At 36.8% G+C, this 27,282-nt stretch overlaps 1 protein-coding gene across 5 annotated transcripts in view; it reads left to right on the forward strand.

The window, feature by feature from the left end:
• WDR7 (WD repeat domain 7) overlaps positions 1-27,282 on the forward strand; it is a 409,927-nt gene that overhangs the window by 295,550 nt on the left and 87,095 nt on the right. For all 5 annotated transcript variants that reach the window (XM_006139909.3, XM_006139908.3, XM_027767915.1 and 2 more), the window contains 2 exons: positions 944-1,093; positions 2,158-2,240. In XM_006139909.3, coding sequence (XP_006139971.1) covers positions 944-1,093; positions 2,158-2,240 — 233 coding nt within the window. The remainder of the gene's footprint in view (positions 1-943; positions 1,094-2,157; positions 2,241-27,282) is intronic.

Genomic DNA, 27,282 nt, shown 5'->3' on the forward strand with positions numbered 1-27,282 from the left:
GTAATTGAGTTTTTAAGTTTAATTGTATCAAGTACATATGAGTATTTTTAAGCAAATTGTTAGACTATCCTAGCCTTGGTTTCATTCTATTCCAGATTTAATTGGAAGGGTAATTTCAAAATATTTCAGTGTAAGAGTCAGCGATTATTAACATTTAAAAACAAATTTTTCACTGCATTTTAAATTCTTAGCATGTTAGAGTAAAATATGAAATATTTCTCACTGTTATTGCTGTTCCCTACCACACTGACGTGCACTCGACTCCTCAGAGCTGTAAAACTGACAATTTGTATGAGAAAAGTCACACCAAATTTGTATTACTTACCATGCGTATTGTTTTTGGAAGTCTGTTTATTTGGATTTGCCACCTTGACTATAAAGCACTTAGAATAATGCTTGGCACATAGTATGTGCTTTATAATTATCATTTACTCTTATGACTTGAGAGCAAAGATTATACCTTTTATTTCCTTGGCATCTCCTAACTACTACCACCTCTCTACCAAACATACCAAATTCACAAATCTTCTGGCTTTTTTTTTTAGATGTCATGATAATATTATGTTAAGGTCTCATAATACTTAGAATTTTATTAGCTAATACTTGAGCTTTTATTATATGAGGAGACTTCAGATAGTTTATGGTAGAAAAAAGGAATCAGAGTATGAGTTTATTTGGATGCAAAACATTTTTTAAAATCAATGTATGCAGGTTTTTTCATAATATGCATTTTCCATGTATTTTTTTAAAGACCTCCCCTCATATTAAATACTTTTTTTTGCAACCATTAAGTATTTCCTTACTCAACTCGAAAACATTTTCTTGGTCGGTTTTTTATTATTATTGTTTTTTTATCATATTAGTAAGTGAAAAATAAACTAGTAGCTGGGAATGTAAAACAATGTCACATATGAATGGGATCTACATGGAAATGTCTTTATAGGTGCACAGGCATACGGCTCTTGCGGCAAATACCCAATCACAGCAGAATATACATACTACAACTCTTGCACGAGCTAAAGGAGAAATTCTTAGAGTCATTGAAATTCTCATCGAAAAGATGCCCACAGATGTTGTGGATCTTCTTGTGGAGGTAAGAGTATCCTGTTTTAAATGATGTGCCAAGGGGGCTATACATTGGCACAGTGGTAAAACTGGCCCCTGTAAGACAGAGCCACATGAGAAGGTTCCAGAGTCTCATCTGGAGACCTCCTCAAGTACACAAGGTATAGGTGTGCCCATGATCAGGGTTTGGCTGGGGTTGGGAGTGGATCGTATCTGCCCCTGTCTCTCTCTCACTTGTAGATGAAGTAAATATATGTTTATAGCTGTTTTTAAAGTTTTTGTCATAGGGCATGTGTGCTCACAGGAGAGAGACAGAAAGAAGGAAAGGGAGAAATCACCCCCCCTGGGGGCATGCCCACATCACAATCCCTTCTTCTGGGATTTTGGGCATACACGTATACGCACCCAACGTGATTTTCAAGCCACCAGGTCTGGGACTTGAACCTCACTCAGCCATCTGCTGGTCTTGAGATAAATAAATCTTTTTAAAAATGTAAATGATGCATCAGTACTCAGAATTAAATATTTCACTGCAGTACTATCAATATAAATTAGCATTTTTATTTCCAGCATCTCTAAAAGATGAAGCAGGTAGACAGAGAAGGAGATTGAGAGTATATGTGTGTGTAAGGAAGAGAGATAACTAAAATGAATTAACTTCTGTGCCGCATCTCATGTCCTTATTTAAACTTACTCAGAAATCAGAATGGTTCACCATTCACATGGAATTGATCTCTGTTAGTAATTTTTGAAGATTACGTTCTCCTTGACATCTTTCATTATAAATAAAGCAAAATATATGGTATTGATTAAAAGCTACCTATGCTATACATAAATATGAATTGACTTTAAGGTAAACAAGTCTGTCCTCTTTATTTTACTGTACTATCCTTTAAACTTTTCTCACAGATATGGGGAAGGATAGCTAGTAGAATACATGTGTTTAAACTTGCTTTTGTTTCATTTTAAAGTAAATACTAAAATCAAACTATCTAGAATTTTTATAAGCAATTACGGTCTAAGTTGATCACTTAAATTTGGGAAAATTAAGTATTTGAAATTAATTTTAGATCTGCATCTTTTCTGTCAAAGGTTATGGACATCATTATGTACTGCCTTGAAGGATCTTTAGTTAAGAAGAAAGGTCTTCAAGAATGTTTCCCAGCCATCTGCAGGTAAAGAAGTCTTCACTAGCATGCAGAAAAAATAATCTCGAGTAACAAATAAGTTTCAAAAATGGTTTGGCCTGGTTAGTTAGTAGTCTTGTTCATTTTGAAAGTCAATCATTAATTAATGAATACCTATTTACTTTGTAAAATGATGTAGGTACCTTGTAGGCAAAAACACAAAGATAATAAAACCAGCTATTCGAAATTGGGTCATGAAGTCATTTTGCTCAGAACTTTAAGAATAAATAAGAGATAGCATCCACTGAATACATTTGTATTCTTATATCCATTATTGACTTGCTATTCACATTACAAAGGAGTTCGAAAGTTTCTGACTTACTTTTCCACCAATGGAAATCTTTCTGCCACATTTTCATTGGCAAATTTTATTTTTAATGTAAAGGACTATATTTTTACTATGTTTTGTGAAGTATAGTTGTTTTTCCTATGAGAAAACAGAAAAAGAAAACACAGAAAGTTAAAACTTTTATAAATAATGTTACATATATTAAGTATGACCTTAAGAATATATGTTTCATATAGTATAAAATGGTCATGCAATGAAGTGTTTTTTTTTTTAGTGTCAAAATATAGTAGCATTTTATTTTTCTTAAGGTAGTTTTAAGTTTGCCTCTCAAAAGTTTATAGCTTGAAGCACATTTTATTAAAACATTTCTTATCAGACCAGCAGGTGGTGTGGAAGGTAAGGCGCTGGATCCACAAGGCCAGCTGCGAGTTTCGAGTCCTGGACCTGGCAGCTTGAGAATCATGTGGGGCACGTATAAATGCTTGCCCAAAATCCCAAAAGGAGACTGTGGGAGAAGGGATTGTGGTGTGGCCATCCTGCCAGGGGGATGATTTCTCACTTTCCCTCTCTCTCTGTCTGCTTCTTTTTGGTGAACACACACACATCCCATAGCAAAAACTAAAATAAGAAAAAATCTTACCTTCATATAGTCAAGAAATAGTATTTAAATTTCTTGAAGATCATTGTTTAGTTTTCGTAGAACACGCAACAGTTAGGCATAGTTACATAACATTTTTCTATTTAAGGCAAGTTCAAGTTCAGTGGTATCTTTACTTACATTTGCTCATTTCTATGTATATGGTAGTGTCAAGCTTTATTTTAGATTGTAAGTTTCTTGAGAAAAGTGACATTACAATATCATCTGTTTTCTGTAATTGCTGACATTTCACAAGTATTTGCTAAATTGATTGTTCTCCATGAACTTTCCCATATCTTTTTCTATGCTTATAACAAGGCATTTATATTCTATTCTCTTCGTTCTGTGGTTTCTGACTTATGTACTCAGAAGTTAAAACATGAACACAGATTTTTAAAAAAAAATATATGCTGCAGCATACATGTACAGAAGCGTATTTTCTTGCGGTATACATAATGCAAATTAGAATGTTGCCTTTTTTTTTAACATTATACCACATTAATTCTGGTTCATAGTCTTGTTAAAAATTTTATTTATTAAATCTTTCATATAATTAATTGATTTTAAGAATACATATAGGGAACCAGCAGTTAGCGTAATGGCTATGTCGCTGGACTCCCACGTAGTCGACCGCAGTTCGTGTCCCAGACCCAGTGACTTAAAACTCATGCCGGGCGCGTGTGCGTGCGTGCCCAAGATCCCGAGAGGAGAATGGAGGAGAAGGGATTGCGGCATGACCATCCCCCCTGGGGGGTGATTTCTCGCTTTCTGGCTCTATGTCTCTCTCTGTCTGGCGAGCGCACGCGCCCTACAGTGAAAATCTCTCAAAAAAAAAGAATACATATAGGGGCCAGTAGATGGTTTGGTGGTTAAGGTGTTGGACAACCACATGGCCAACTGCAGTTCAAATCCTAAACCTGACAGCTTGCTTTCTCACTTTCTCTCTGTTTGTCTCTTTCTGGGGAGCACACATGCCCTATAGCAAATTAAAATAATAATGATAAATAAAATTAAATAATTCTTTAAAAATTTTTTTTAAATAAAAAGTATATGTAGACATTATTCCCTTAGTTAATTGTTGTCTAAGAAAATGTTTAAGTGGCATTGTTCAGTCACTTAGCGGCCATGAGGAGGCAGCTTTATTAGGCATATCTTACTGAATGTTAAAGTACCAGCCACTGCCATGTAAATAAGCTTCCAAAGGTTAATGGGAGTACCTTGCTCGGTATTTAAAGGGTCTGTGTTATCCCTTTGCTGAAAGCCTGGCTGCCCCAGGCAGCATGCTCAGTTCCCGAAGTCTTCACAATCTGCTGCCTATGTGCTTTCATTTGCTCATGTGCCGTCACTGAGGGTAGAGCTTCTGCTTAAATGCTGAGATGTGTCTTAACTGAATGCTTTGTTTCTCATTTGTCAGAGAGCAATTGTATTTTGTTTTTTAATTTAGTAACCTTTATTGAACACCTACTGTGTATCAAGTACTTGCCCGGCCCTAGGGAAACAATGATGCATAAGACGATATCTTCGAGGAGCATCAGGTCTAATAGGAGAGGTAATTATATAGACAAATGATCCTCAATTCTGTGTTATGTGCTGGAGAGCTACATAGCAGGGACTGAGTAGGACAATAAATGGAGTGTTCAACCCAAAGTCTCAGGAAGTTCACAAAGGAAAAGGCAGACTAATAATTATATCTGAGAAAAATGCTTTAAAAAAGTGGTTGCTAAATAGGGACAGGGGTTCATCCTCTGAGGGAGTTGGGGTGACAGTGGTAGGGTTGGTGTTGGAATCTGGAAAGTTTCACAGAAGAATTGATGGTGGGCTTTGAGAATAAACAGATGTATGTCATCTCAAGTTGCGAGGGGAATCAGACCTGCAGGTGTTTGCAGGCACAGAAGTATGTATGGATGTGTGTGGTACGTATGTATGATAAATGCTGCATAGTCGGCTGCTAGAATGGAGGCTGAGAATGGAAGTCTGGGGGGGGACCAAATTACAGGGCTTTGAACTTCACTTGAAGAAGGCTGACCATTATTTGACAGAACATGGCAAGGCAGGATGGTTTAAGCAAAACTATGTAATTGTTTAGCCAGAACATTAGTTGATAAGGCTTGATGTTATGAAACATCAGATTTATTAAAAAGTTATTAAATTTATGTTAGATATTGTTAGGACTGTGAAAATACCAGCCATACAAGCTCATGTATTTGAGAGTCAGCCCATAAATAGAAAAGTATAATACATAGTAAAAGCTTATAGCTTGTTAGTTGGAACAGATGATAAATATGGACTTCAGAGAGCTTGGGCAGGACCTCAGAAATTTTGCAAGTCAATGCCACTATTGGCAGAGTTTTACTAAATAAATGAACAACAACGATAACATACCAGCAGGAAGTAAGAATATTTTATTGAGTATCTGTCATGTTTGTGCATTTGTACGAGGCGCCTTAGAGTATTTTATGAGTCCTCTACTTACGAAGTGTTTCACTAAGTATGAAACTCCAGTCACAGTCAGCTGTAGAAATAGATGTGATTCAGTCATGTGATGTTTGATTTTCTTTCTTTTTAAAGATATTTTGGCTTTAGGGTACGTGCGCTCACTGGGGAAAGAAAGATAGAGACAGTGAGAGGAAAAGAGAGAAACCCCCCTCCCCCCAAAAAGAATGCCCAAGCCACAGTCCCTTCTCCATTCTCCTCCTGAGATCTTGGGCATACACACACGTGCCTGGCATGATTTTCAAGCTACCAGGTCTGGGACTTGAACCACGGTCAGCCATGTGGGAGTCCAGCAATGTAACCACTATGCCATCTGCTGGCTCCATCATATTTGTTTTTAAAAATCTTTATTTTGTTTTGTATTTCTTTCTCTCTCTCTCTGTCTGTCTTTTATGCTCTTTTAAAGGTAGTGTTTTAGCTTAGGCTAACCTTAAATATGTTGTTATATGCTTATAATTTAGTTGCTAAGGTTGGTAGATCATAAATGATATAAAACTTAATTAGGTCTATTTTTTTTTAAGATTTTTGCTATAGGGCACGTGCACTCACCAGAGACAGAGAGACAGAAAGCGAGAAATCACCCCCCAGAGGGGATGGCCATGCCGCAGTCCCTTTTCCTCCATTCTCCTTTCAGGATTGTGGGCACGCACGCACCCACAACTGGTGTGAGTTTCAAGTATCCAGGTCCAGTACTCGAACTGTGATTGGCCATGTGGGAGTCCAGCAACGTAACCACTACGCTGGTCCCAGTTTTTGTTATAAATGAGCTAATATGTGTGGAAACTCCCAGCAAAATGCCTTTGATTTAGGTGTTTAGTGAATGGTAGTTTCTTATGGGTCTCTCTACTGTGAAAACCCAGAATGCATATGAAAGGGTAGCTAATATATTTCCAAGTATTGTATATGTATCAAGTACAAGATGTCATTATAGTCAGTTTTATGAGCTTGATCTTCATGTCTCAATTTATTAATTCAGTTAAGCACTAATGTAGTATCATGGAGACATTGGATATTTTAAAATATAATGTATTCTGACTTGGGGTGTACATAAAATGGACTCTTTCTGTGAGTCCCAAAATGAAATATAGTCATAGAATTCTAAATAAGCCTCAGTTTGGTTTTCTTGGTTTTATTTTGTTATTGGTTTTGTTTTTTCACCTAACCAATGGGCTCATAATTTCTGATGCACATCTGGGTTTTCAGTTTTACATTCAGGATTTTGAAACTTTAATGCAGTAATCTCTCTAAGGGTTTTTTTTTTAATTTTGACAGTTATGTCTCAAATTAAATAGTAAAATAAAGTGTCAATTTTATTATCATGAAAGTCTAGTTTATTAATCATTAGATGACAGTATAAAATTTAATAAATGGTGTCTTCATTCACCAAATTATATTGTTAACTGAATTTCTTATTTGCTGGTATATTTGTTAAAAAGCATAGTTAAAGTAGGGGCCAGCAGGTGGTATGGTGGTTAAAGTACTGGCCTCCCACATGGCCAGTCACAGTTTGAATTCTGGACCTGGTCTCTTGCTTGTTCACTTTCTCTCTCTCTCTCTTTCTGTGTGTCTCTCTCTGATCAAATTAAAAATAAATGAATAAATAAATAAATACAATTAAACCTTTTAAAAAACATAGTTAAAGTTTAAGCTCTAAATTGTATGTTCATGGAAAGGATTGACAAAATTTGATTTTTTAAAAAACCACAATAAAGAGAAGAAAAAGTCATTCTTTTTGAGAGTTTTTTGCTATCGGGCGCATGCACTCACCAGAAAGACAGGGAGACAGAAAGTGAGAAATCACCCCCCACCACCACCCCCTGGCAGGATGGCCATGCCACAATCCCTTCTCCTCCATTCTCTTCTCAGGATCTTGTGCACACACGCACACGCACCTGGCATGAGTTTAAGCCACCAGGTCTGGGACTCAGACTGTGGTTGACTACATGGGAGTCCAGCAACATAGCCACTAATTCAACTGCTGGTCCTCATAAAACTGCATTCACTTTCTATTAATTGCTAAAACTTCCTATAATATCTTTCTGCTTGCAAACAGAAATAGGTTGGAACACGTGTTAGTGAAATTTTGTAGACATTTTTTCTGAATCACTGATCAAACCTCACTGGCCAATATTAAAGTATGAGGTTATAGCAAAACATGATAAATAAAATAATCATCATTTTTATTTATATGACGCTTTACATGTTATTGTTATCAAATTCATTAAACAAATTTTCTAAAAATGGCATTAAGTAAATTACAATTTTTTGCATAAGTTGTGATATTTATTAGTCAGCTGACTAGTAAAGCTGTAGCTCTGAGATAACAACCTCAGCCATCCTATTCCTAGTCTATTGCTTTTGCTCTCCAGTTTTTAACCTGTAAGTATGTATCTACTTGTGCACACCCACATGTTAAAAGTAGGAAAAAAGACAAGGCCAGCATGAGGCTAGAATTCCCCTGGATTTGCCAGAGGCACTTGTGCAGAGGGACAGACTGAGTCACACTGCTCATACGCTATACAAAGAACAGTTGCTTCAGACAAACTTTTGAACTAAGACCAACCTAAAATTGCAGCCTCTCATATGGAACACATAAAACTTGTTTATAGTTTGTAGACCAAGTAGTTTTAGATATCCTGTTACTAGGAGGGAAACTCCCACTAAAATGGAAATCATGTAACTAGATAGTAAACAAAATACATTCATTACCTGTTACTTGATGGAACTAAAGGCATAGCTAGGAAGGGGAAATTTAAACCATGATGAGTACTAGCTCTGTCTTAAGCACTCTGTATAATAATAGTTACAAAGTATTGCTGAGCCACCTTCAGGATTATTACCTAATTTCTAGGATCTACCTGAGAACCGAGATACTGTCATGAAACCTGGGAGGCTGCATATTCAGATGCCTCTCCTGGTGATTCTTTTTTTTTTGGTTAGGTTTTTACTATAGAGTAGAAAAAGACAGATACAGAGAAAGAGAAAGTGAGAAATCACCACCCAGGCAGGATGGCCATCCCTTCTCCTTCATTTTCCTCTCAGAATTTTGGATACGCAAGCACACATGCACTAGCTTCAGTTTTAAGCCTCTCGGTCCAGGACTCAAACCACAGTGGGTCATGTGGGAATCCAGCTGCCTTAACCACCTTGCCACCTACTGGTGCCTCCCCTCCCCCAAGATATTCTTAATTGCATTTAAGTGTGAAAGCAAGTACTCTAGTAACCCCAAGTCAAGAGAACAAAACCCGAGTCATTGTTCTTTCTGGCCATGCTCCCTTGCCTGAAACTTAGGCTCTTTGAATGCTTTTTCATTTATTATTGAATAAACTCAGAATTTCATTCAGCCTGTGTATTCCAGTGATGCCTCATTAGTTTTTGAAGACTTGCCCTTAGACAATATGCAGAATGCCTGCCAGAGTTGTTAGCTTCTGTTAATTAATCAACTTTTACCTAAAGCTCAGTTGAGAAATACAGAATACTTAGAAGCTAGTTGAAAAACCATGTGGTCCATTTATTGCTCTGAATACTCTAGTTTATTTTTCTAGGCCAGGTTAAACCATCAGAGCATGAGCACCAGGCTGTCAGGTTCCTCGAGAGCCACCCTCCTCGCCTTCCCCTTTGGTATGACGCCTGTGATTTGCATGGAGGAGCCTTTGAAGGGCACACAGAGGAAACTGCCTGCAAACTTATTACAGCAGGGCTGTCATGTTACTGTCACTCAGTGCACCGTTAAGTGTCCCTTCTGTAAAGACTCTATCAAAACACCTCTCTTTTAAATCTGCATAATAGTAATTTTTGTTTGTTTTGTCCCTAAGGAACCTAAAAATGAGTTTTTAAATATGTAACTAGTGTTAATTTGAAAAATTTTTTCAACTACCAGTCACCTTAATACCTGCTTACCTTTAGTAAATTAGGGCTTTTTCTCCCATCCCCCCCTTTAAAAAATATTTTACTTAACTTTATTTGTTTATTTACTTATTTTAATTTGACCAGAGAGAGACAGAGCGAGAGAGAGAGAGAGAGAGAGAGAGAGAGAGAGAGAGAGAGAGAGAGAGAGAGAGAGAGAGAGAGAGAGAGAGAGAGAGAGAGAGAGAGAGAGAGAGAGAGAGAGAGAGAGAGAGAGAGAGAGAGAGAGAGAGAGAGAGAATGAGAAAGCAAATTGACAGATCTAGGACTTGAACCACAGTCAGCCATGTGGGAATCCAGTGCCCTTAACCACCACGCCACCTGCTGGCCCCCTCCCATCTTCCTTTAACTCATCATCATAGCCCTGTCTTCCTGTTTTCTCTTTTCTCTATACTATATTCTACAAGTTTCCCTAAGTCTTTTCTGTACTGTGTGTATGTTTGTGTGTATGTACATGGTATGTATAAGTATATGAAATATATGCAATTTTAGCTTTATTTCCTAAGTCATGAAAGCAAGAATAATGATAGTACACACAACATCAGCTATGGTTATTTTTCTAAAATAAGAAAGCCTGTATTATCTGAAATACCCTAGACTGTCTTACAGTATTTTATGTACCTGTAGATATCTTTCTATAGAACAGCTTGTAAAGGGTATAAAAATCACATATTAACTGCTATGTGAACTTTATAGTCATAGATTTAAGTATTTCCTAATAATTCACTTTTCAGTTCCAGGCATATTATTAATAATACAGTGGCATCCATTAATAACATAAGATAATTACTTAGATTTCAATGCCCTTGAGAGAATATAGTACACACATTCTTCAAAATACATCTATACGGGAACCAGCAGTTAGCGTAATGGCTATGTCGCTGGACTCCCACGTAGTCGACCGCGGTTCGTGTCCCGGACCTGGTGGCTTAAAACTCACACCAGGTGCGTGTGCGTGCGTGCCCAAGATCCCGAGAGGAGAATGGAGGAGAAGGGATTGAGGCATGACCATCCCCCCTGGGGGATGATTTCTTGCTTTCTGTCTCTATGTCTCTCTCTGTCTGTCTGGCGAGCACACGCGCCCTACAGTGAAAATCTCTCAAAAAAAAAAAAATACAGCTATACGAAGTTGCTCTACCATCAGATTTTCACTATAACATATTAAACTATATTATTATTTGGGAATTAAACTGCATTCTGTTTAGAACACAGATATATTTGCAACAAAATAGTTAAAGCATTAGTTATATGTGTTTGAATCAGTAGTGTAAGAACCATAGGTAGCATTTAAGAAATGAATTCCTATAGATCTCTCTCATCTCACTTGCTGTTGGTTTCCCTTTATCAGTCTCCCAGGTGATCTTCACAGAGGTATCACCCAGAACTCTAGATAAGATTGTGAGAAGCAGAGCGGGCAGGTGCTTGGTGGTCAAGGCACTGGACTCCCACATGGCCAACTGTAGTTTGAGTCCTGAACTTGCTGGCTTGCTTTTTCGCTTTCTCTCTCTGGTCAAATTAAAAAAATAAAAATAATGATGATCAATACACTTCAGAAAGATGATTTAAAAAAAAAATTTGCGAGGCAGAAGCAAGGAGGGGGTCATGTAATTGCCTGGCTATAATACAACCACCTCAGTGAAAAATGCTGTAGACACTAAAGAAAGTAGAACTAAGTCTTTTCAAGCTTGGGAGGATAAATATTACTGAAATTTCTTCAGAATTCATTGTTACACATTGGTTATAAGTTGCTGTATTTTTTAACTTTATTCTCCTTGGAGCATCCCCCACACAGCACACTAGTCAACGCTATGCATGCCACGCTTGACTCCATTTGATCTGTCCTAACTTGGTCACCGTATCAACAATGACTTATGTTATTCTCCTCTGTTTGATGTAGTAGCATAAACTGGAAAGTGTAGAGCTATATTTCCAGTGTATTCTGCACAGATGTCACTGACCTGAGAGAATAGCACTCTAGAACCCACATATGATACATACACATTCCAAAAGGGAAACTGCTTATCCATTTTGCCAAAATTTCCCTAACAGTAGCAGAACAGAAATTCATTGTAAGCTACTATTAAAGATCAATTAGGGGACCGGCAGGTGGCATGGTGGTTGAAGTGCCGAATTCTCACATGGTCAACTATGGTTCAAGTCCTGGACCTGGTGGCTTGCTCTCTCACTCTCACTCTCCCTCTCTCTCTCTGTGGCTCTCTCTGGCCAAATTGAATAATAATAGTAAATAAAACAAAATAAAAATTTAAAAAAGAATTAAATATTTTTAAAAAGGTCAATTAGAAATAAAGATAAAACACTTCTACAAATTAGTTATAATGTGATTTTTAAGTTTAAGCCTATTTTGTTATGTTCTCAAGGACTGAGTGGCAAAATGTACACCAAATATAGGATTTCAAAAATGAAATTATAAGTGGATGCAAAATATGACTATATTTGGAGACTTAAGAGATTTCAGGATTCTTTTTTAAGAATTAATTTATTTAACTTTATTTATTTATTTATTTATTTATTTATTTATTTATTTATTTATTTATTATTAATTTGACCACAGAGGGACAGAGTGAGAGAGATAGAGAAAAAAATAAGAAAGCAAACCACCATGTCCAGGACTCGAACCACGGTTGGCCATGTGGGAGTCCAGCACCCTTAACCACCACATCATCTGTCAGGCCCAGGATTTTTATCATAGATGAAATTAGATATGCCTCTAATATGTGTCACTCCAAGCACAGAATCATGCACATTATAAGTAACTTGAGGAAAGGGGCTCTGCTGTCATTTCATTTATCGTGCTTATAGCAAATATAGAGGGCTCCATCTGACCAAAGACCGTATGTTCCAGAGTTCCTAGGTTGGTCCTTATTTCATGAACTTTTGTTGTTTTAAGTTGAGGCAATTTATTTGATGTACAACTGAGAGTGATTTCATTTTTAGGCTTTTTAAAGACATGCCAAGTAAATAAATTCATGGAGTCAAAAGAAATCGTTGTTGGTCTCTGTCCCGATTTTTAGTTTAAAAAAATACGAACATTCAATATAGGCACTCAATAACTGTGGTTGAGTAATGATGCCAGCCATGCTGCTTCATGTGCTCAGTCCTTAATTTCATCATAATAAATGGCACCATTGCTTTACTTAAGCAGTGACCTTACTGCATTATTTTTATACAAGTTCTACAATTTTGAACCTGAAAAAGACCTTCTATTGTGAATTATCTACGCCTGTCCTTCATTTTTTAAATGGGCAAGCTGAAGAGCTTCTTTTGTGCTGACAGCGAGACTGAAATGAAGCCCAGCTTTGCTGAACAGACCTCACACCTCTTTCATACACTCACTCACTATATTATCACTTCAGCTTGTAAAGTGAATTTACCCAACATGAATACACTTCGCACCAGTCCAGGTGAAGACACTATACAGGTTATCTTCAACAGATAATTATCCATTTCTGTGTCCCATAAATGCCTTGCCTCTCTATTTTTCTCCTTTCCCTACACTCTTCCCCTTCTCCCACCCTCTTCCCACCCTGTCTCCAGAATTCGTAACCATCCTCCCTTACCTCCTTTCTGGGCCTAGCATTTGGACAGTTCTATCACTTTTATCTGTGCCTTCTCATTCCCTGTGGCATCTCTGTCTTACCTGGAATCATGCTTTATCATCTCTCACTTAAAAACTCTTCCTTCCTTCTGCATCTCTTATCCCTCTGTCTAGTCTCTCATCTCCTCTTCTCCAGAAAGAAGAGTCTTAACATTTTGATCTACTGACAATTGTCCCCACTACTTTGTGAATATCACTCTATCCCACTGTCCCTGGTTCCAAATATCTTTTGATTTTCAAGTGCTTTTTAGTATTTAAGTTACTGAATTTCAAACTTTTGGGTCCCAGAACCTCATAAAAATTGAAGACTTAAAAGAGTTGTTTATGAAGAGTATATCTATAGGGACCAGCAGTTAGCATAATGGCTGTGTCGCTGGACTCCCACATAGTCGACCATTGTTCGCATCCTGGACCTGGTGGCTTAAAACTCCACGCCAGGCACGTGTGTGTGTGTGTGTGCCCAAGATCCTGAGAGGAGAATGGAGGAGAAGGGATTGTGGCATGGCCATCCCCCCCTGGGAAGGGGGTGATTTCTCGCTTTCTGTCTCTCAGTCTCTGTCTGTCTGGTGAACACATGCACCCTATAGCAAAAACCTCTTCAAAAAAATATAATAAAAAAGAGTGTATCTGTAGATTTTTAGTGTATTAGAAATTAAAACCAAAAAATTTTAAAATTATTTACTGATTTATTTATAATACCAATAAATTCCTTTTATATTATTATAAAACACACTTTATGAAAAATACTTTCCAAAACAAACAAATATAAACATGTAGTATTATTTTACATTTTGCAAATTTCTTTAATGCCTGACATAATAGAATAGAGAGTTTCATATCTCCATTTTTTAAATTTTATTTCATTTATTCTCATCATTATTATTTGTTTCTAATTTGACCAGAGAGAGACAGAGAGAGAGAGAGAGGAGAGTGAGAAAGCAACCCACTAGGGCCAGGACATGAACCAGGGTTGGAGTCCAGTGCCTTTAACCACCACACCACCTGTGGCCTCCATAGCTCCATGTTTCTAATCTGTTACAGTATGTTGTTTTGGCTGAAGTATATGGTGAGAAATCTAAAACTCTAGCTTCACAAAAATATGTAATTAAAAAAGGGAGAAATTTTTAAATAATGCTTTCAGGTAATTTTTCATGTTCTTTGGTACTACACCAAAGCTCAATATGTGTGTGTGTGTGTGTGTGTGTGTGTGTGTGTGTGTGTGTGTGTATGTATGTGTGTGTGTGTGTGTTTAAAGTTAGTTCCAGTGTGGAATCTGTTGGTATGTCTTGTTGTTTGTTTGTTTGTTTTTTTCTTTCTGTGTCTTGCATTTTCTATGAACCTGTGATTTCATAAAATTCTGCTTTGGTCTTTGGAAAATACTCATCATAAAATTCTGCTTTGGTCTTTGGAAAATACAACTCAAAGAGTTATGAGAGGTTCATATTTTGTCACATTGTAGTTAATACATGATATCAAAATGTCATTTTTTTAGATTTATTCAATTTTATGTATTATTATTTTTTAATTTGCTGTAGGGCACATGTGCTCATAAGAGAGAGACTGAGAGAAAGAGAGAAAGTAACCTGGGCCTGCCCAGGACTTTAACCGCAGTTGGCCACGTGGGAGTTCAGCACCTTAATCACCATGCCACCTTCTGCCCACAAAATGTCATATTTCTAATATCACTGCTAATCCTGTCAGAAAAGTCACTGAGTATTGGAAAGCCAGATAGTTTCCTAAATTTTATTATTTTTTTTTAGAGGTTTTTGCTGTACGGCACCTATGCTCACCAGAAAGAGAGAGATGGAGAGATAGAAAGCGAGAAATCACCCCATTATGCTAACTGCTGGTCCCCTAGTTTCCTCAATTTTAATGTTGACTTGAAAGTTTGTATTTTGTCATTAGCAACTATTTTTTTCCTAATGACATTTTTAATTTATAATTTATTTGCACTCAATTGTTGTATATCTTTATGGTATACAATATGATTTTTCAAAGCATACATTCAGTGCATGACAATCAAATCAAAGATATAACCATATACGTTATTTTCTTTTTATTTTTTTCCCATATATGTCATTTTCAACAAAGAACATTTCATTGTTGTGTCTGTTAAATGTTTTTTCCTGAGCCCCTCCAATCTCCTCTCACTACTCCCCCCCCCCCCATATAGCCTCTGATACCTACAATTGTTCTTTCTACTATTATGTCTTGGAATCTTTCCATTTCTATCATAGAGTCCAGACATTCAGTAGATATTGAGTGGGAATGTGCAATGTTTGTCTTTTATAGTCTGGCTTATTTCACTTAGCATTATTTCAATTACATCTTCTATATTCATCCATTCGTATTGAAGGACAGAGTTTTACTGGTCTCTATGGCTGAAGAATATTTTATAGTGTATACGTGCCTCACTTTTTTAGTTCAGTCATCAGTTTTTGGGCACTTATGTTGATTCCATTCTTAAACTATAATGAATAATGTTGTAGTAAGTGTGGATATGCAAGTATCTTTCTGATTGATTTCCTGTCCTTTGGGAAAATACCAAAGAGTGGGATTACTGGGTCATACAAATAGATGGTTCTATTTGTAATTATTTTTTTAAGAGAGATTTTTGCTATACGGCGCATACACTCTATATGAGGGACAGACAGCAGACAGAAAGCAAGACATTGCCCCAATACACTCTATATGAGGGACAGACAGCAGACATAAAGCAAGACATCGCCCCATAGGGGAATGGCTATGACACAATCCCTTCTTCTCCATGCTCTGCTCAGGAGTTTGGGTACGTGCGCGTGCACACACACACACACACACACACACACACACAATGTGAGTTTGAAGTCGCTGGGTCCAGGACTTGAACCATGGTCAACTACATGGGAGTCCAGTGATGTAACCATTATACCATCTGCTGATCCCTCTATTTGTAAATTTTTTTTTTTTTTTTGGCTATCAGGTGCGTGAGCTCGCCAGACAGACAGAGAGAGACAGAGAGACAGAAAGCGAGAAATCACCCCCCAGGGGGGATGGTCACGCCGCAATCCCTTCTCTTCCCTTCTCCTCTCAGGATCTTGGGCACACACGCACACGCGCCTGGCGTGAGTTTTAAGCCACCGGGTCCAGGACATGACCCGCGGTTGACTACGTGGAAATCCAGCAACATAGCCAATACACTAACTGCTGGTCCCCTCTGTTTGTAAATTTTTGAGAACCCTTTGTATTGTTTTCCAGAGTGGCTGTACTAATGTACAGTCCCACAAACAGTGAAAGAGGATTCTGATTTTTACCACAGCGTCTCTAGCACTTGTCATTCTTTTATTTATTTATTTATTTATTTATTTTTCTTCATAGCCATTCTGAGTAAGGTTAAGAGATTAAGAGATATCTCGTTTTTTTGATTTGCATGTCTCTTGTGATAAGAGACAGTCACCATTTTTTCATATGCTTTTTGGCCTTTCATATGTCTTCTTTTGTAAGCTGTCTGTACAGTTCATTTGCCCATTTTTTTGACTGGACTATTTGTGAGGTTTTTTTGTGGGCAAGTTATGTGAGTTCACTAAATATTCTGGTTGTCAATCCTTTGTCTGAAGCATAATTTTCAAATATTTTCTCCCATTCCATGAATTGTCTCTTCACTCTATTTATTGTTTCCTGAATTGCTTTTTTAGCTTGATGTAATCCTACTTGTCTATTTTTTGAATTATTTCCTGTACTTTAGGAGTCTTATTTAAGAAGTCTTTGACTAATCCAATATAATCATGTGTTTTTCATAATTAGTTTTATGAGGAGCTTTACATTTAGATCTATGATTCATTTTGAGTTTATTTTTGTTAATGGTGAGAAATGCAGGTGTAGTCTGCAGGAGGATATATAGTCCTTCTAGCACCATTTGCTGAAAAGACTTTATTTTCTTGGACCAGCAGTTAGCATAATGGCTATGTTGCTGGACTCACATGTAGTTGACTGCAGTTCAAGTCCTGGACCTGGTGGCTTAAACTCACGCCAGGCGCGTGTGCGTGCGTGCCCAAGATCCCGAGAGGAGAATGGAGAAGAGATTGCGATGTGGCCATCCCCCCTGGGGGGTGATTACTTGCTTTCTGTCTCTCTGTCTCTGTCTTTCTGGTGAGTGCACGCACCCTATAGCAAAAATCCTTTCCAGAAAAAGAAAAAAAAAAGACTTTATTTTCTGCACTGGATTATCTTATGCCCTTTGTCAAAAATCAGTTGGGTGTATGTTTAGGGGTTTATTTCTGGATTCTCTTTTCTGTTCCATTGGTCTGTGTTTCTGGTTTGAGGAATGTGTACCATGCTGTTTGATTCTCACAGCTTTGTAATGTGTTTTGAAGTCAGGCAGTGAGATGCCTCCTATTTTATTCTTTCTATAAAGTATTGGCTTGGTGACATAGGATCTTCTGTGATTTCAGACAAATTTTATGATTGTATTTTCTGTTTCTTTGAAGAATACCACTGATAATTCAATCAGAATCAGGGTTGAGAGGAGAGGGAGGATTTTTAGGGCAGTGAAACTATTCTGTATGACACTATAATGGTAGATACTTGTCATACATTATTCAAACCCATAAAACGCACACCAGGAGTGGACCCTAATTAATGTGAACTATGGACTTTGGTAATGCTGTGTCAATATAAATTCATCAGTTGTAACAAGGATACCACTTTACTGCAGGTTATTGACACTGGGGGATGCTGTGCATATACAGAGTTAGGGGTAATATGGCAACTTTGTACCTTCTGCTCAGTTTTGCTGTTAACCTAAAACTACTCTTAAAAATAAAATGTATCAGGTCGGCAGTTGGTGTGGTAGCTAAGACTGTTGTACTCCCACATGGCTGACCATGTTTTGAGTCCCAGACCTGGTGGTTTGTTTTCTCACTTCCTTCTCTCATCAAATTTAGGAAAAAAATAATAGTAATAGATCAAATTAAATAAAAGAACTCTTTTAAAAATAAAATATTGAAAAACAAAAGCCTGACATCTAGTCAGTATACTTATTAAAAAGTAAAAAAAAAATCAAGATGAACTGCATTGGTATTTAATATTTATCATTATTTAGTTTTTATTTTTGATGAATTGGTATGTCATTTTTGAAACACTAAATGGTAAGACATTTTAATTAACTACTCATTCTCTTATGGATTACATCATCTAATTATTTCAACTACAACACTAGATGGTTTTTATCTTTAGAAATGAAAATTAATATGAAAAGAAAATATTTTAATTGACTGGTTGTTAGTATAGAAATGGCTAATTTCAGTACCCAATTCACAAATTAAAAGAAAAAAGTCACTAAAAAATAGAAATTTAAAAATGGAATTTAAGTAATTCAACAAAGTAAAGTAATTGTTAAGCATTTGTGTAATTTTTCATAAAAAATGTTTTCTTTAAAACTTCTGGAAATATTTAAAGATTCATTCACTTATTCAGCAGATGTGAATGTGTGCTATTCTGTGTGACATGCTGGACCAATGTAGACGTCACACCCACATCTGGTTGGTCAGGTAGTCCCCGCCCTCAAAGGCCTTGAAGTTGAACTGTCACAAAGGCTATGCTAAAATGGTGTCCAGGATACAAAGAAGAATCCCAGGTCCCATCACAGAAGAGAGCTGATACTTGTGCATAGGAGGAGAAAACGAGAACAGAGGATGCTTTAACTGCAGTAAAAGATGAGCAAATGCTTAACAGGCAGGCAAATCCTTCTGCCCCCAAAATCTGTGCTTATTTGCATTTACAAACTTGACACTTACTGAATGAAAGAATGTATACTATGCAATTGTGACTCTCTGACTAATGAATCCATGATTACTTTGCAAAAATTATAGTGTACATTTTTAAAGAATTCTTTCATTTAATTTTATTCATTGTCATTATGTATTTAATTTAATTTAATTTTATTTTATTGAAGTTGACCAGAGACAGAGAGAGAGAAGGAAAGTGAGAAAGCAAGCTGCCTGGTCAGGGACTCACATCACAGTCAGCCATGTGGGAGTCCAGCCTCCTTACCTACTACACCACTGGCCTGCCCTGAGTGTGCATTCTTGTATGTTTTATGTTTCACTGCTCAAGAACTCTGTGTAGAATTGAATAACATATTTAATAGTTCAACTACTTTGGCTTCTCAGTGAATTCTAAAGACATAAGTAGTGGCAAGGAAGGAACTGACTTTAAAGGACTAGAGATAAATTTTTAAAAAAAAATGTAAAATGGCTAAATCTCATGAGTTTTAATAATAGTAACATTGAAATGTGAACTGTTTTGTTTTGCTGGATTTGACTGATTATCTTTCTATTAACCTTTGTTGGAAGCCATCTTAATATTTTTTCACATAGAAAAAATGTGCTTTATATTAAAAACGCTTTCATTTACTTATGTCCTCTAGATGAAATTATTGCTTACCAAAAGTAATTTCTATTAAATTATACATAATAGATGGTAACATACCATACAGCCATGAAAAAGGCTGAGGTTGATCCATGTCTACTGACATGAAAAGATACCAGTAGAAGAAAAATTTAAAGAGACACTAGTAAAATTACAGAAGAGGATGTAAAATAGAATCATTTTTACAACAGAAAACTATATGTGACAATGTATATTTGTGAGTATAGATGTAATTAGAAAAAAAAAATTCAAAACAACAATCCCAAGCTGTTTCTGGTGGATATCTAGGAGCAGTGGAAAGGAATTAGTGGTAAATGATAACTTTCACTTCTTAATTGGTTTTCTAAATCATCTGTGTTTCTTTTTTCAATTACTGTGTATTCCTTTAAAATCATGGATATATTAGAATAATGTAAATAAAGAAATAATAAAAAGTAATCATTGGGGGAACAGCAGTTGGCGTAATGGCTATGTCGCTGAACTCCCCTGTAGCTGAGCATGGTTCGAGTCCCAGACCCGGTGGCTTAAACTTACGCTGGGAGTGTGTGCATGCATGCCCAAGATCCCGAGAGGAGAATGGAGGAGAAAGGATTTCAGCATGGCCATCCCCTCTGGGGGGATGATTTCTCACTTTCTGTCTCTCTGTCTGTCTCTATCTTTCTGGCAAGTACAAAACCCATTTTAAAAATGTAATCATTGGGAAACCACTAAAACTTTAACAGATAAAATACAAAAATTCAAGGTAAAATGAGTATTTAAACTTTTGAACTGAATAGAAAAAAGTAATCTAGGCAGAAGAGTTAAGAGTCTGTATTTCAGAGATACTTTCCGTTTATTTAAACTTTGTTATTATGTAGACAGACTGATTGATTTTGCTTTTCAGCTGAAATGCTGAATCAACACTATTTACCCTAAATGGGCACTTAAAATCCAGTAAGGAAATGAGCACTATCTACTTCAGAACAGTACATGAGCTCATTTTTTTAAGAACTCCTTTACACTTGTGGTTTTTTCTTACCCCATTTGGTGATTACAATAATGGGATGTAAAATAACTTCTGTCCTAATTTCCAATAAAATTCTTAAGTTAGTTACTATTTTGTGATATATGTTTTATAATAAATCATTTTAGATATTACTCTTAAAACTTACAAATAAAACTCTTTCTAAATACTTTCTAGTCCAATTTCCTACTCCTAAAAATTCCCCAACTAATGGCTGTCTTTTAACATTAAATTTCATTATGTTAAAATAAAATGAAATTCTAGACTTACCAGCAGTATTCCATATCACTGTGTAACATAAAAGATATTTTATTTTCATTTGTTGGATATGTTGTAAGAAATGTTTCAAACTAAAATCCATATTATTTATACTAGGATACTTAGACTGAAACTATAATTGCCATTACTGTTAGGTTATACTTATAAATCACAAATATTTAAAACCATACAAACTTAAGATACTTGGGGCATTTGTTTCCCTTGTGTATTAGTGTGTTATTACCTGACACTTATTTGTCTAAGGAAAATAACAAATTATATCTTATTTATCCTTTCTGTAGTATATGTTGACAAACAAGAAGTTTGATAACACCAAGTGGGGGCACTTTTTCAGTGAGAATTGAAAGCTATTGGGCATTGCCTATCAGAATTTAAAATGTGCATTTTCTTTGATTCAGTTTTGGTAAATCTATTCTACAAAACATTCACCTAGATATAGAAAGATCCATGTATAACATGTATGCCCAGAATGCCCAATGAAAGAAGAAAGGTTAAATGGGACTGCACGTGGAAGGAATTCATTGTGGGTGCATGAAAAAGCAACATGGGATCCATGTGTGCTGACATGAGAGGATGTCCATGAACTACCCAGAAGAAACCAAGTTGCAGAATACTGTGTTTAATATGATACCATTTTTATAATAAAAGTTAGAAAAAACTTTCTGAAGGGCCACCTAATTGCTAACAGTAGCTACGACTGGGGGAGGAGAATGGGAGGTGAGACTTACTTTTTACTGTGTGTGTGTTTTTTTTACTTTTTTGCAAGTATATATTGCTTTAATATTGTTTTAAGAGAAAGAACCAAAAGTTTGTAAGATATTGTAAATCAAGAATTTTAAAAAGCAATTGAATAACAATTGCTCACAATGCCTGAATTAAGTTATGAAAATACATAAATTCTTAGTACTCAGTAAATGTTAGCTGAAAATAAGTAGTTGTTATAGTTAGTGAATTGTGTTTTATTTTGAGAGGAAAAAAGATAGTCAGATTTTTATATGTTCTATTTTATACACCCTTAGCTTTAAAGTGTTTTCATGTTAAACTGGAGATTAATTTTTGATTAATTGAAGATCATTTCTTGTCGGATCTGAATACCTAAGGATATGATATAAAGACTTTCAGGTTATTGGGAACCAGCAGTTAGCGTAATGGCTTTGTCACTGGACTCCCACGTAGTCGACTGCGGTTTGTGTCCCGGACCCGGTGACTTAAACTCACGCTGGGCACGTGTGCGTGCGTGCCCAAGATTCCAAGAGGAGAATGGAGGAGAAGAGATTGCAGTGTGACCATCCCCCCTGGGGGGTGATTTCTCGCTTTCTGTCTGTCTGTCTCTCTCTGTCTGTCTGGCAAGTGCACGCGCCCTATAGTGAAAATCTCTCCAAAAAAAAAAAAAATAAAAAGATTTTCAGGTTACCGAAGTCAAAGTGAAAGTGATTTTACAAATTTGTCTTCCTTCTCAAATGGTATTTCTGCTGAGAGTTGCACGTTTCCCTCTTCCTACTTTTTCCTGAATTGACTTTTAAATTTCATGTGTTCTCATATGTTAGAACCATTTTGTAATAAAGATTAAAATGTTCATCAGTTCAGGGGAAGCTATAAAGAACGGCACTATAAAGCTATAAAGGTAGAGACTCCGCTTGGGGGGTTGGCAAAGGGCTAAGGAAGAAGTGGCCTGCTCTGAAGTGGTGCGCTGTGCTGGAGCGGACTTGGTCCACGTTGAGTTTCGAATCATGAACCGCTATTTCGCGGGGCAGCTGCACCCCGTTGTGAATTGCTCTGGTTTTGGAGGAATGCATTCTATCACTTCTCCTCAATGACGTGGCCTAGCACTTTATAATTGTTGATAATCAACTTCTTTTAATTATGTTTGTGAGATAATACCATGCTCACTGAAATTAGTATAATAATATACCTATCAATACATGGCAAATTCTTAGAATAATTTTTGCTGTTGTTTTTTGCCATATGGTGCAGGCACTCACCAGAAAGAGACAGTGAGAGGAAAAGTGAGAAATCATCCCCAGAGGGTATCGTCATGCTGCAGTCCCCTCTCCTCCATTATCCTCTTGGGACTTTGGGCACGCACACACACATAACCAGCTTGATTCTCAAACCGCCAGGTCCAGAACTGGAACCATGGTGGGCCGTGTGGGAACCCACCACACGGGTTGCCCTGTGTCACCTGCTCACCTCGTCACAGAATCATTTTTATTCCCAGGAAAATATTTATTTTTATTTATTTCTTTATTTTTATAAAGAATTATTTTATTTAACTTTATTTATTTATTTGAATTTGACCAGAAAGGGACAGAGAGAGAGAGAGAGAGAAAGTGAGAAAGCAAGCTACCAGGTCTAGGATTCAAACTGTGGTCGGCCATTTGAGAGTCCAGTGTCCTTAACCACCATGCCACCTGCTGGCCCCTCCCAGGACAATATTTAAATAAACAAATTTTTATTATATATCAATAGACTTTATATTTCCCCTATTAAATATCATCCCATGTAATCTTTTTTGGGTCTCTCAGATATAATGAATACTTTCTGTTATATAACGTTCAGTCTCATGCTGATGTGCCCAGGATCAAGGGCCTTTATAGGTAACTCTCACAAATCTGCAATTGAAAAATAGTATTTTTAGAAGGGTCACAGAGCAGCTCTCCCCTTTCTCAATTCCTGCCTAACTTTTTTGGAATGTTTATTTTCTTTTTTGTTCACCTCAGTTTTTTTAGACCCTATAAAATATTCGTTGGTCTGAAAAATCCATGTTTAGCGTAGTTTATACAGGTGTCCCTGAGGCTTAAGCATAGTTTTTTGAACTTCTTATTGCATTAAGCTTCTTACTGTTGCATCCTGCTTGCCTGGACCGTATTTTTGTATGCACACCCCAACAAGACAAAGTTCTTGATGGAGGAAAGCAAGTAGAAAACAAAACAAAAAAATTACTGTTTAATACCTCTCAGGTGATAAGTATAATAAAGAAAAAATAGGATACTGGGCTAAAAAGTAATGAGAGAAGGGCAACTATATGAGCCAGGGTGGCCCATCCAGGCCTCCTTTATCAAGATAACTTAGGAACAGGGACCTACAATAAGTAAGGACATGAGCAGTGGAGGAAGTGGGCAGGGAAGATTGTGGAGCAGAAGGAACATGGAGTGTCAGAGCCCCAAAGGTGTGAACCCTCTTTGCATACTCAGCTAAAGGTGAGGAGATCAATTTGACTAGAGCAGGAACAAGGGAGAGAGGAATTGAGTTCTCAGAGGTGCCTGGGTCTTAAAGGATACTTGTGAACACACGACAGATGGTTTGATTTATAATTTAAAAAAATCATTCTGGAGGCTGGTAGGTGGTGTAGTGGTTAAGGGCACTGGACTTCCACGTGGCCAACTGTGGTTCGAGTCTCGGACCTGGTGGCTTGCTTTCTCACTCGCTCTCTCATATGTCCCTCTCCAGTCATATTAAATAAATAAATAAAGTTAAAATGACATAATCAGAAAAAATTTTAAAAATTCTGGCTGCACGTGAGCAAGAACAAAAGCACAGAGATCAGCAATTAAACTTTTTAGAAGATGAACATCTCCACCCCAACAAAAAATATTTACTCAATTCCATTTTACTCTTGCTTCACTTGAATAATGTTTTCTCTGACTTAACATCAAGAATCATTGTTCTAACTTGAATATAATGAAAGGATTCTTTCCATGTTATTGCCAAAAATCACTGCCCAAGTGAGTATTGTCAGTACAGTCAACTGGAGACTGAGATACCACTCCTGAAAACATGAACCCTTGAGACTCCAAAATTTTAGAGTTATTCAATACTTTTAAACTATAATGGACTCCCCTCTTTAATCCATTGATACCATCTGGAGTGGAGTAATGCATATCTCGCCATCTTTAATCTTGACACCAAAGTAGGAAGAGGTTCCAGGAGAAAAGTACTCTAGGAGGATGGAGGGCTCTGGAAGGTGCAGCAGCACTGGGCTCACGGCAGCCAGTTCTCACAGTGCATATCTGTGGCGTGATGGTATATGTGCCACTGAGTTCCTCTGTTAAGAGAGCCATGTTGAAGGAATAAAAGCTTAACAAGAAATCCTAGGACAAAAATATGCCATAAGACAATCACTGACCAGAATTCTTTAAGATATTCTTTACAAGTGCCAGTCTCGTAATAAACTGCAAAGAATGAAAGATGCAGACCCGTGAAATATGGCCCTTTCAGACAGAGTAAAGATTTGATACCAAGAATAGATTTGATCTTTTGGCCTCATAAATAGTGGTGCTTGCAGATGATATAGAAGGATGAGGTAGATATCCAGAGAATAGAAAATGGGCAATATAACAGAAGCCCTTTAAATTCTAGCTTAAACTAAGTTTGTCAACTCAAATGTATTTTGCCAATATTTTGTTTTTAGGATTATTTTAGGGTAATTATAATCAGTCTCATGAAAGGATTTTGGCTATGTAATGTTAAGTATGTACAAATGTTATATAAAATTCCATTGTGAAAGTCATATTCCTGTGGGCATTAAACTGCACAGACTAAATTTTTGGTAAAACACTTGTTACCCCCAAAAATATCAAAACAAAACATTTGTTACATATTATGTTTCCCATTACTTTGATAGGATGCAAGTAATGCATGGATGTGTCTGCATAAACTTAGATGTATTGTAGATGTAGACATAGATTTAGGTGCATTGATTCCCAGTTCTTAGACCACTGTAATTACTGAATAACAAGACAGCAAATGTTTCTAAACGACCACTGTAATTACTGAATAACAAGACAGCATATTTTTCTACACTCTTCAAAATCATTTTCAAGTGTAGGAATGTTAGATTTTGAATGGTGATCCTTACTCTCTATTGAAATAGAATAATATACTTTGAATGAGAAAGGCTTTGAGAAACTAACTTTCTATTAGCTACTTTGCAATGGGAGAAGTTTCAAATGTTTCTGGAGCTATCTGTATCCTTTTGTCTCTCAGAGTATACCAAGAAGACAGTATCATTTCTGAGCGAAGCCAGTCCCAGGATGGCACTCTAAAATAGTGTCTCCTACTTGAATAAAAATGAAACATTAGGCCTTGCCAGAATGGTGCAGGGTGTGGGGCACCACTGCAATGCCAGAAACCCTATGGAAGACTGAGATTCAGATCTCAGGTCATGCCAGATGCGATCCCTCACCCATGATCCTGACTGCCTAGAAGGGTGGTGGGGGAGGGATTGTGACATGATGGAACCCTGTCAAGGATGCTCCCTTCTCATGAAAGAAAATAAATTTAAAAATGAAGCATTAATCTTCCACTATAGGAGACAATATTGATCATTGGGTACAGTTTAGAGATGATTCATAAATATTTTTCAATTCATTCATTCATAATAAGTAACAAACAAAACGTTTGAACACTTAACGGTTTGTTTCCAGATTTATAACGTATGTATGGATATCATAATGAATGTTAATGGCACAATGGCTTTGTCAGAATGCTTCTGGTTTCAGAATGCTCGTGTATTTAAACATCTTGTCTCTCTCAGCCTCTCTCATTAGAATTTCAGAAACATCCCATGCCTTGGGTTGGTAATATGTAGCCAAAGGGGGAAAGGCATTCAAGATGTAGTAGAATTGATGTCAAATTCTCAGAGATATTTAGGGTAAGGCACTTGTTCATCTAGGCGACTCACTCTGAGACCATAGGACTAGGTAGTGGGCAGGTATATTCAAAACTCTTTGCAGATATAAAATCATACTTTGCTTACACTTTTAATCATTTCTATTCTTGGGGCCAGCAGATAACATAGTGGTTATGTCACTGGACTCCCACATGACCAACTACGGTTCGAGTCCCAAGACCTGGTGGCTTGAAAAATCACGTCAGGTGCGTGTAAGTGCCTGCCCAAGTTCCCAGGAGGAGAATGGAGGAGGCGGCATTGAGACGTGGCCATCCGCCCTGGGGGGTGATTTCTCACTTTCCCTCTTATTATCTCTGCCTCTCTCAGGCAAGCACATATGCCTTAAGGCAAAAATCTCTTAAAGTTTTTTTCTATTCCTTCTTACAAGCCCTAGCCATATGGACATGAAATCAGTATGAGGAAGATAAATCAAGAATTCAAATACTTAATCCAGTTATAAAAACTCATCTAAAAAAAAAAAAGAAAAATACAAGAAAAAAATCAGCCTCTTTTAACCTTCAAGCCATCTTCTCTAAATCCTAGTTTTATATAATGCAAAATAAGTACCAGATACACTTATTAATACTGCCTGTAGCCACAGCTGTCATTTGTATAAACTAGTAAGTACAGGCTATCTAGGGAACTTGCAGAGTAACATTTTTTCTGGTGGATAGCTTTCTCACTTCATTCTAAATTACTGATACAAACTTAAATATAACATTTACTTA

Source organism: Tupaia chinensis, unplaced genomic scaffold, assembly GCF_000334495.1.
Source record: "Tupaia chinensis unplaced genomic scaffold, TupChi_1.0 Scaffold000012_1, whole genome shotgun sequence".
In the NCBI taxonomy this organism is placed as follows: Eukaryota; Metazoa; Chordata; class Mammalia; order Scandentia; family Tupaiidae; genus Tupaia; species Tupaia belangeri.